Here is an 11,441-nt window from a genome sequence, read left to right as displayed (position 1 = left end):
TTGGGCGCCGGGGACGGCGGGGAGGAGCCGGCGGCCGCCCATTGGGCGGCGGGGAGGGAGGGGGCGGGACCGCGGAGATGGTGCGGAGGGGACGGGCGGCGGCGGCGGCGCTGGGGTAGCCGAGAGGGGCTCGGTGCTGAGAGGACGGGGAGGGATGGGTGAAACGGCGCGGGGTGGCCGTCTTCGCGCTGACAGGGCTGCTCCTGAGGTTTAAAAAGAAAAAAAGTTCCTGAGGTTAAAAAAAAAAAAAAAAAGAAAAAGAAAAAATGTCTGTTCCTGAGGTAAAAAAAGGCCGTTCCTGAAGTAAAAAGTCAGTTCTCGAGGAAAATAAATAAATAGAAAGTCGTTCCTGAGGTAAAAAATGCCGTTCCTGAGGTTAAAAGTCAGTTCCCGAGGAAAATAAATAAATAAATAAGCCGTTCCTGAGGTTAAAAAAGTCCGTTCCTGAGGTAAATAAATAAATAAATAAAAAGCCGTTCTTGAGCTTAAAAAGGCTGTTCCTCAGGTAAAAATAAATAAATAAAAGGGCCGTTCGAGAGGTAAAAAGTCTGTTCCCGAGGAAAATAAATAAATAAAAAGGCAGTTCCTGAGGTTAAAAAGTTCGTTCCTGAGGAAAACAGATAAATAAGCCGTTCCTGAGGTTTAAAGGGCCTTTCCCGAGGTAAATAAATAAATAAAAAGCCGTTCCTGAGGTAAAAATAATAATAAAAAAGGCCGTTCCTGAAGTAAAGAGTCCGTTCCTGAGGAAAATAAATAAATAAGCCGTTCCTGAGTTTTAAAGGGCCGTTCCTGAGGTAAATAACTAAAAAAGAAACCGTTCCTGAGCTAAAAAGCGCCTTTCCCCGCGCTGCCCCCGGCGGCTCAGCCCCACCGCCCCCCTCGGGCGCCAGCAGCGGTTTCCCTCCTCCCTCCCGCCCCGCGCCCCGGTGACTTTCCGCACTAAAACCCCTTTTTCAGGACAAGTCCTTAAAGACGGGATAAAATCGCCACTGCCCCGCTACGGGGGACCCCCAGGATGCCGCAGCCCTCGAGCTGGGCGAAGGGAAAGAGGGAAGGGGCGGCGGAGGACGGAGTTAATGCCGCTGAAGCCTCGGGGTGACAGCGGGTACGAGTACATGGGTACGTCCAGCGGGGACACACCAGCATAACTCGGCAAATCTTGAGTTTCTCCTTGAGAAATAAGGGTGGGAGGCTGCCTGTTGAAGTAACAAGCTGAATCAAACCCCATGCAGCAGCCACGCTATCTATCACATGTCAAGATGCTTCAGATAACTGCTGTAATTTAAAAGCGTGCATACTAATAAGAGGTCTCTCTTCTAGGTCAAAATCTCTTCCCTGTTTGTACAGGACATACTCCAATGCAAAATTACAGAAGGACAATTCAAGCAGCCAACCGAGGGAAATACGAAACTAAAGGGAACAAACTTTCACTAAAGGTCTAATTCTGGAAGTTGCTTAATATCCTCCGACTGGATTACAACTAGCGTTCTAGAAACAAAATGCTTTGTTTGGGTCTGCAAACATTGCCACCAGGTTGGCAAAAGATAAATATTGCTATCTGCGTAGGATCTCGCTCTACAAAGCGAAATGAACTGACTTGAATTGTTCTTTATTACATGCAATAAAAGCTATCCTGTATTTTTAACCCATTTTAAAATCTAGTTCTCGATTACACAGAAGATGTAATTTCTTACCCGCCTGCACTTATGAAAAAGTGCTATCATCAATTAAGATGTCAGGAAATCACATTTTTCCAAACAAGTAAAACTTGCTTTGTTTCCAACACAAATTACACAACCAGCTCAGAATTAGAAGTATTGGAAAGGGCTGCTAACTTTCTCAGCTGTTGTTTGTCCATAACGCTCTCTGTTCTTAGAGCTCGGGGATGTGCCCGCGCGATCACCACTTTTTGGCACACGTGCACACTTTTCATTGACACTAAAATACGGTCCTACCCTGTAGCTCTCAGTGACCCAGATGCAGTGTGCCTTGAAGTTCAGTCACCTGCTTACATTGCACCCCAATTGCTGAAATCTTAGTAATATGCCGTGCTTGGCATTTCCACTTAGCTAAATTTTGCTGAGGCTTTATTCCAAACAAATCAAAGCTGGTGCCTCTGCAAAAGAGTCTGCTTTTCTTAACAGCCTGATTCACGGATGAAAATTTAGTTATCGGCATGGCAATCACTTCCACATTCAGGAGACAATGATACAAACACCGGATTGTGACACCACTGACTAATCTGCCGGTCACAATCTAGACTCTGTAACACCACTGGTAGGTGTATTTCTGTGATGTCACTAACCCGATTGCATCATCACTGGATAAAATCAGGCAAGAAGAACAAAGGGATTGAGGAGGGCTTTGGTTTGGGCACGGAGCCATCCCAGCCTGATGTGGCAGCGCTCTGGCAGGACTTCCCTTGCCCTGTGCTGACTGGCGTTCGCTCCAACTGCTTCCCTCACTCAGCCCTTTCACCTCCGTGTCACTGCCCTCCTCCACCTCTTATGCCCTCCCCTTTACCTTTTCCTCTTCCTCAGTCCTGCCTTCAGTGCTCTCCTTCCCTCCCTCGTGCATTCATTTCCTATTAAGTGAATTCCCACTCAAAACACCTAAAGAACCCCACAGAACCCACGCACCATTTGCAACCGTCTGGCTGAGCGCTCTCTCAGCGTGCTCATCCGTTTTCCTATTGTCTTTTGACATCACTCTCGAGAGAAATCAGGAATTGTTCTGGACGAGGATCTCCCACTGTTATGACTTACCTAACAAATAAGGCTCTGTAAGTTCGTACGTGATAATTATCATCTTGGTGCACCGGCCATTCACACCTGTGTAACAAACAAGTTGCATCAAATTTGTAACAGTATTTTTGATTTCGCAAAACACAGCAGGCAGTCAAGACAAGATGCATTCTACTTCATCTGAACCCCTGAGATGTTGGAGCCAAGCTGCAGAGCTGCCTGTAAGCACTCAATCTTCTGTACTTCACTGCATAGCCCACCCGGCAAGCTCTTCTTCTCTGCATTAGGCCACGTGGTCACTGACGATACAGCTGGAAATGTAAGCCCACAGCTAACCACCGACTCTGCAAAATTAACCCAGAGGAGTCAAAGGGATGAAAAGAAAGAGAAAAGCCCAGGCAGAAAGTTTGTGAGCTCACTGGGAAGTGAGGTAAAGCAGACGCAAAGGAAAGGAAGAGGCAGACAAGTGGCCGTGGAAAAGGAAGGTGGAAAAAGCTGGGGAAAAAGAAGTCAAATAAATGAAAGCTCAAAGCGTGAAATACAGAAGAGGAAAGTGAAAGCAAAAGTTGGCTTTTCAGTCATATCCCTGTATGCAATCTCGCCAGCATTCCTTAAAAAACAGATTTCCCCTTTAATTCTGTATTTAGCCTTAAAGATAACATAGCAGCTGTTCGCAGAAAGCAGACTGTTCAGGGCCAGGAGATGCAGCTCCACTCTAACATGCCTACCACACAAATGAACCAAATTTGCAGAAGCCTACATACAAAAAGAAGTCAACCTGAAAGTTAGAATTTTATAGCGACAATAAAACCTTTGCCTAGCCCATCTCACTGAACGTTCCTCATCCCTATAAAGCACTTCCTTTGGATTTAACTCCTTTGTACATACACCCTACTACACGGGGTGAGAGCGATGTAGCAAGAGAACAGCGTGTGCAGCTCTGTGCCTGCATACTGTTCTCTGCCTAATCCGCTTTGCTCCACAGCGCAGCCAGCACTCAGCTGCCCAGCCAGGAGCTAGGAACACCGCGGAGCTCAGAGATGAGCCTCCCTTCAGTCAACAAGATGTTTTGTCACAGTCTTGTGCTGAAGTAGCACACCTCACTGCGCTGATGAGCGTCCCTCGCAGCCTAACAGAGCAGGCTGCCCACAGCTGGGAGAGGGCTGGTCGCCAGCGCTGCCTCCCGGGACCATGCTCCAAGTCCTGCTGAGAAGCGCAGGAACCAGCCCGAGCGCAGGCTTTGCGGAGTTCCCTCTTCACCAGGAACTCACCACCTCGGCAGCCTCACATGCCAGCCCTGGCTGCTGTGGCACTGGGATATAGTTTTGGATGAGCAAAGCCACTGCTAGGACAACAAGGAGGTCTTGGATCAGATACAAAGTACTTCTCCAGTACAGAGCAGCCACGTGAGATCATCAGAGGAGTTGGCTTGTATTTTCTTTTAAAACTGCCTGGTTTACTGCCAGAGGCAGGCTGTAGATGCCGGCAAGCGGGGAGGAGCGTTCTGGCTCTCAAAACGCCGCCACGAGCAGTTGTACAAGGGCAGCTACAACCTCACGTGAGGACACCAGCATTCGTCATCCCGTGTTCTGCCAGTCCTTACACAGTCTCTCGTTCAGCGCATGCGGCACTGAGGAAAGCTTTCATCTCTGCCAGTTCCCACATCTTGGCATTCCCTTCGTGCTCCCCCTCGTGTCATCTGGCCAGGAGCAAAGGAGCTTCACACGCACAGAGCAATGAGACCAATGACTGCGGAGGAAATGCTGGAAAGCAAGCACTGTGATTTTAGTGTGGACAAAGCACCCACTCTGCTTTGGCCAACCCGCGTGCTATCATGCTCAGCTAGGAAACATATGACCACATGTACTGGGAAACCCATTTCACTTTGCATCAAAATATGAGACTCCTTGAACAAAGCTACCCTGACTCTTCTGTGCTTCTGAAGCAGCATAAGACTTAGTCAGCCTGACACAGGGAAGGGACGGATTAGCCACGGTGCAGACAGCTATCCAGGGACTTCACATCTTTACGACGTTCCCAGAAGGCCTGTGGATCCCAGCCCTTTTGCTCCCAGCTGGCCCTGAAGAAACATCCTCTTGACAACTTTCCATAAGCACCCTAAAATGAGTTTTCAGGACCATCAGCAAATCTTGGTCATCCACAAAGGGAGAAAAGCCAGCATTAAGCAGTCAGGAGAAGAGACTTCTGAGCTTCCCAGGAAGTTACGAGCAGTGAGTTTTTACTGCGTTGCCTGCAATGCTGCACGAAGCCTTCCAAACCTCCTTAACACCATTGTTCCAGGGGACATGTAAATAATACGCTAGGAAAGATGTAATTCCTGTGAAGCCCGTACAACACACTATTGACAATATACTGAACTAGCATTGCTTACAGGCATATAACCTTGCTGATTCTCATTTCTCTTGTTAAATCAGGCTCGGGGCCCTTGCACAGCGTAAGGGGTTAAGGAGAAAGTCAAACATCTCTCCTTCAGGTCTGGAAAATGATAAAATTGAAAAGAAAACAGGTATGTGGCAGAATAAGTTGATATACATAAGTTGAGAATACAAACGGACTGAGGCAGTGAAAAGAGTAAAATTCCAATTCTGTTGGAGGCTAACTTTCAAAGAAAATTAAGATGCCTGTCATATTTCTCCTAGGAATCAATAGAAAGGTTGCATTAATGAAGAAAATTCATAGTTTACATTTGTACTCTTGATAGAAAAACCAGTATGTTAAAGTATAATACGCAAACTGTGAAAAACAAATTCCCTTTAGAAGGCACATCAAGGTCTCAGAACAACTGATACGCTATTGCCGAAGTTAGCAATTACTCAACTATTCTAGATCTTCTCAATGTATGTTTTAAAATTTCAATCTAAAAAAAAACAAAAAACATTTGGTTTTAACCTAGCTTGGAGACTTGAATTTCCCCTGGAAGAAGTACAAACAGGCCCGTATCAGAAAGCTGGGCTTTCCTTGGCTGCTTTCAGCAGTCACCGAAAGGAGCTGCAGCAACATAAAAGCAGATAGAAGAGGTGGTGGGGACTGCTGGGCGGCGGCAGACACCCTGCCCTTCAGCCATCTGCCAGCAGCCGTCAGCTCCGCCAGCACAGCTCCACCTCGGGCTCATATTAACTGGACTCCAAGCAGCTGTCCCCGGAGAGCTCGGCTACACTCCACTGAAGATAAGGCACTCTCGTGGCTCGTCAGCTTCTTAAACATCACTACTCGAGCGTAAGTGCCGATTGATTAAACTGGATTGAACTACCATTAAGCATTTCAGAGGCACACCCCTTTCTTTTAAATCTGCCTCTTCACCTATGTGTCCAGAAGGCACATGGCTGTTGATGATTAATTGCAAGCTTTATTCCAGTTTATTAAAGTACAACTTTAATTTATTCTAACATCTAAGGGAGCTTTGTTACATTTGTAACAATGTAACAATGAGTACGGTATTTTTAATTTATGAAGCTGAGATTTTACTACTACAGTAGTTTTAAAAGAAAGCTGTACCTATAATTAAGAAGTGCACAAGTCTTTCACATGAAGACTTCTGAATTAAATTAAGTCTTTGTGTCTATAAAGTGTCTTTCAGATAGTTAATTCAGAACTTTAGCAAATACTATAGCAAAACGAATGGGATACTTTCAGGAGTTTGAGGAAACACTGTTAATACACGGTGTTAATGCTTCCACATTTCCGTTGGTTTTGAACTGACACAAACACTTACCCAGAACAAGAACAAAGGATATTTTTTTCTAAATATTTACAAACTTCAGTAATTCACTCAGGTGAGGTTAGGCATAATAAATAACAGCTAATTTTAAAATACAAACATGAGATCTGATTCAAATTGGTACGTTCTGACTCTATAATGTAGTTACCAGTTCAAGAGACATCCAAAGTCTTGAGGTAGCTAGCACAACATGGCAATGCACACTAAGCCGTAACACTTAGGAAATACTTAACACAAACAACAAATAACAACTCAGTCTGTACTCTTTCCCCCACCAAAGACTGTTTAGCTTTGTGTTGCTAAAAGCATACTTCCTCATCTGCACGTCACAGTCACTTTATGGGACCACTGCTCTAAATCCCTGTTCTACAAGAACTGCTTAAAATGTCTAAAAAAGTAAAAACTTTCACCTAAATGGTATCTTTTCTGTCATCTCAAATCAGGACACCATGTTCTACTCCACTGAGCCAGTGAAGTTTTCGTGGCTTGCCAGCATTTCCAAATAACTCTTACAACTTACTTTTAATAGCCTGCCCGCCCTCCCTTCCACACATTCCTGTCTGCTCTACCCGTGCTTGAAATACTGCTTTATCACTTTGCTTCAGGTGGGTAGGGCAGCACGTCTCCTCTCCTATCATTCATTCATTCACCTGCTCCCGATTTTTAGACAACAGTTTCACAGATTGAACAGCAACAAATTTGAAACCCTTCCATCATACTCAGGCCACTCACTGAGCTGATTACCTTCTCAGATTACATCTCACTTAAGCCCAAGCCTTGCTCAGGAAGGAAGCTATTACTAAAATAAAATAAAATAAAAAAAGTCTGCAGACAGCATTTTTCTTGTCCACAACACCGCTTGGGAACAGCCGGTGATTTTGTGATTGATCAAGTGTATTTGGCAACTTCTGTACTTCGTGCTGACAGATGGAGTTAGGGAATTTTATTTCATTCAACTGAAGGCAGCATTATTCAGCTGTGCACCTACTCAACATATCTCTGCTCAACATATGTATATGTTATGGTGTCTTTAATGTAGTCGTAGCACCCAACTTCATTTACACATTGTCTGGGATAGTTGGAAAACACAGTGCATAAATAAGATTGAGCATGAGAAACGGGTAGCATGGCTGAGGCGCAAGCTGCTGCATTATGAAGTGATCAGAAGAAATGAAGTGCAGCTCAAAAGAGAGTAGCATTGCAAAAGAAGAATGATGGGAGGACCTGGCAGCTACTGCTGTACAAGAAAAAGGATGGGGAGTTCCAGGCATAAAGGCAGCTGCAAAAGCTGTGAAGCCTGGAGTGGAACACGGACCCAAAAGGCATTAGCTTGAATGAGAGGCTCAGGCACAAGAGATTGGGAGATACTCAGGATGCAAAGAAATGTTGAAAGCAGTGCCAGAACCGCTTCAGAACAGACCATTTATGAACAAAGACTAAACAACTCACTGCAGTGAAAACATCAACCACCTGCTCCTTTTATTTGTTAACACACTATTTCAAAACAAAGTAAACATTACTTTCTAGAAATATATTTGCTCTCATACAAGTCGGTAAAAAAAAAAAGCAGCATTTTAATTGCAAAAATCTTACAATGCAATTAGATGCCAACGTGCTGTCCAGTACGCTTGAAGTATGTAAAATCATGTGGAAAAAATGGCAATTTCATAGCTTCCTGTCGGCTCTGTTGCAAAGCGAGGAAATAAATCTTGGTAAACAGCTTCCTTGGTAACTCTCCCAGTTGGAAACCAGTGACTGCCTTAAATTACGGATGAAGTGACACTACAGCTGCAGTGCAGTGGCAGAGCTCAGCACTACGACCTTAACAGAAGGTTTCTATGCAGGAAACAGGAACACTGGCAGAGTAGATGTGATACCCCGGTTCGGGATCGAACCGATTCACACAGCTTTAATACTATTATATTTAGGTCTCTTTACTTCCTTAGGCTGGTGTTGTATTTTGTTTTTTTAGAGAGATTTTTATTAAAAAGTTTGTGTTCTATCACACACACCTCTTCATGGATATAAGAGGGCTGTATCCTCAGAAGAAAGGAGAATAGCCTTAGCACAAAATGGTAACTCTGGGGAAAGTCCACTTCTTTGTAGTGAGCCAGATGACCACACAATCTGAAAAGAAAGAAAGGAAGTATGTCAAATTCTACTTAAAGGAAAACTCCAACATCTCATCAACTGCCCAAGTCACAATTCCTGTCTACAATGTCAGTTCTGTCCAGAAGAAATTTAGAGGACTGGCCCGAGACATGTCAGAGATGGTACAGATGTATTAAGAACTAAAACCACACACAGCTTCTTGCCCTATGAGTTAGGATCATCCTGCACCAGATGAGAAATGTGTTTTTTGCCTTTCAGCACGACATTGAACCAGTGCTCTTTTTACCAGCATTCAGCACACGTAGCCAAGTGTGAACTGGGCTACCTTACCTAGTTTTAAAACTGCCAAGACCATCCAGTGCAGAAACCCCAGGCTCTTTTTTTCTCTTCCTATTTGCACCGATCTCCCTAAGGTCCCCCCTCCTCTTGCTGCCACTGTGCCATGCCATGGTAACCTACCCCGTTCTTGTCCGCTGCCTTTGTGTGCTAAACATGGAATACCTGCCTAAAAACATGAGAGGAAAGTGAAGCTCACGTCACTGGAGTAATATAGGAAGCACTGGAGCATCTGTTGGCCGTGTTGACAAAAAGTAATTAGTGCTATAGCAGCCTTCTGCTTAATTATTTTGCAGCCGTTGTGGCAACAATTTTAAGGGAAATGAGGAGTTTCACTGCTGAAGTGTGTAATGAAAACAGCAGACTGGACTCGCCAGTAAGAAGCACCAAACACACCCAAGCAAAGATGACGGAGGGCGCGCAGCGTACGTAGCTCAAGTGCAGCACTATTGCTTGGCTCAGCAATTCAGGCTGGAAAAATAACCTGTTAAGCCCAGATTTGCTTTTATTAAGAACAGAGAGTTTAAAGTAGCATAAAATCCAGCTGCTTCAATTAAAAAAAAAACCAACAATTTACATTCACACGAGGATTCAGGTGCAATTCACTGTATAAATCCTATGCAGCCTCTGGTTTACTACGTGTTGCCCTGGGATGTGGAGAAGCCCAGTTTAAATTTCCCCTCTGTCTGATTCAGAGCAGCGGTCTTAAATATTCACCAGAACAAGGACTGGAACCTGTCTGTCCCAATTTTTATGGGCAAGTGTGCTAATTACTAGACTATAGAGTCATTTGCTCACTCCCTCTGGCCCAAGAAATATTTACATTTTACCTCAAACTAGAGGAACAGATAGATCTGTCCTGGTGTACAATGAAAGTCACACTTTGGGGAGCAAAGTCTTTGTTTAAACCCTCCTGAAGCTTGGCAGATTGGAAATCTGAAACTAAGTCTCTCACACTGCGGGTCCCATGGTCTGCCCGACAGCTTCTGTCCTCATGCTGCCCAAAAGCTGCCAGCGACCTCTTACAAAAACTGGTTTTAAACTTCTCCTTTCAGCAGTGTCAGAAGGAGCGAGCTGACTCCACAACCCCACCCAAAGCTTTGTTAAGTTCAAGCTTCACTTATAAGTGTTGTTGGTTGAACCAAATCTGCATTTTTTGGCTAATATAAATTTAAACATTTTGTGTCACCTTCATCTCAACCCCGAGTTTCGGCACTTACAACTCTTAGGGCAATTTAGTTGTCAGAGCTCAGTATCTAGTGGGGGTGAAGGGGAATGATGCTGTATATTCTTAGGCAAAACGTGCCTGAGAATCCATCAATACTGTAAAGCACCTGTTCTGCTAACTGGAGTTATGCTTTTCACAAGAGTCTCTAAACACAACAGACATGCACACACACACTTTTGCTCCATTTTGTGCTCTTTCTGTGCTATTTACACTAAGAGCATCTCTAAAGAGCTAAAAAATTTCCAAGGGACTTTAAATTTATATGTAATACGGGAAAAGCCCATCTATTTTTCTCAGCACTTCTCACATGTAATACTTGATCATACACCATCTCAAAATAGTCATATATCCAATTAATTTAGAATTCCGCTTAAAAATTAAAGCTCTAACATATCAGAAAATGAACAGAACATTTTACCAATCAGTTTACTACGCTCAGCTTTGCCCATGCTCGAATCGCACTTTAGTCCTACAACTAAAGCATTCCAGTAGTCCCAGTTAGACCACGCTGATTTTTAGAGAATTCGTATCTTTGTTTTTCATTATCTTATACATACACACACTTGCATAGGATACCATATCTGAGGGAGTAGATGTTATTTTCCAAAGTTAACGAAGTGTCAGGTGTATAATTAACTACTTGCATTGCAAATGATATAATGGGAAATTTAACCGGTAAGAATTTAAATTCAAATCTTGCTTTATGAAGGCTATGACTGTTTGCCATTAACATTTTAATACATTACATATGAAAATGCAGGCTTAAAAACAGACTTTGCATGAAAAGATTATTCACGCAAACACACACCGAAATATCCACTCATTCCGTGTGTATATAAGATTTACGCAAATTTGTGGTAAAAAGGATTATTACCTCTCCTCCCTTAAAAAAAAAAAAAAAAGGCCAAAAAAAAAGCTTCTTATTCATACAAAAGAATGAATCCATACAACCAAAGCTCTTGTAATATAACACTGTGTTTACATTATTCCAACCCATTTCTGTCACAGTGGATATGTGAAAGGCAATGTGAAAAGGAAAATAAAGATAAGCAAATAAATCCGCTAAAAGAAAAGACGGCATACAGGTAAAAGCCAGTTATTTTCAAGGGGAATATTTAACATTTTAAAAATCAGGAATGTATCGCTAAGATGTTGTAGGGCCCATTGCTCTCTTTAGCGTGACATTTGGAAGTGTATATCAGATAAAGATTTAAGATGTCGTCCAACACACATTGAACAACACACAAATGAAAACTCATTTCACATTAATGTACCCGATCTC

The 11,441-nt window shown here is 43.5% G+C and overlaps 1 protein-coding gene across 1 annotated transcript in view; it reads right to left on the bottom strand.

Moving 5' to 3' along the window:
• Nucleotides 1–7,932: 7,932 nt before the first annotated feature.
• Nucleotides 7,933–11,441, bottom strand: part of TAF1B (TATA-box binding protein associated factor, RNA polymerase I subunit B) — a 50,811-nt gene continuing 47,302 nt past the window's right edge. The window contains exon 15 of the mRNA XM_035322414.1: nucleotides 7,933–8,610. Within this exon, the coding sequence (XP_035178305.1) occupies nucleotides 8,418–8,610 (193 nt within the window). The 3' untranslated portion in view covers nucleotides 7,933–8,417. The remainder of the gene's footprint in view (nucleotides 8,611–11,441) is intronic.

The sequence above is a fragment of the Oxyura jamaicensis genome, chromosome 3, assembly GCF_011077185.1.
Source record: "Oxyura jamaicensis isolate SHBP4307 breed ruddy duck chromosome 3, BPBGC_Ojam_1.0, whole genome shotgun sequence".
NCBI classification, from domain to species: Eukaryota; Metazoa; Chordata; class Aves; order Anseriformes; family Anatidae; genus Oxyura; species Oxyura jamaicensis.
Note: the sequence above shows the minus strand (reverse complement) of the source record. Positions and strands in the feature narration are given on the sequence as shown.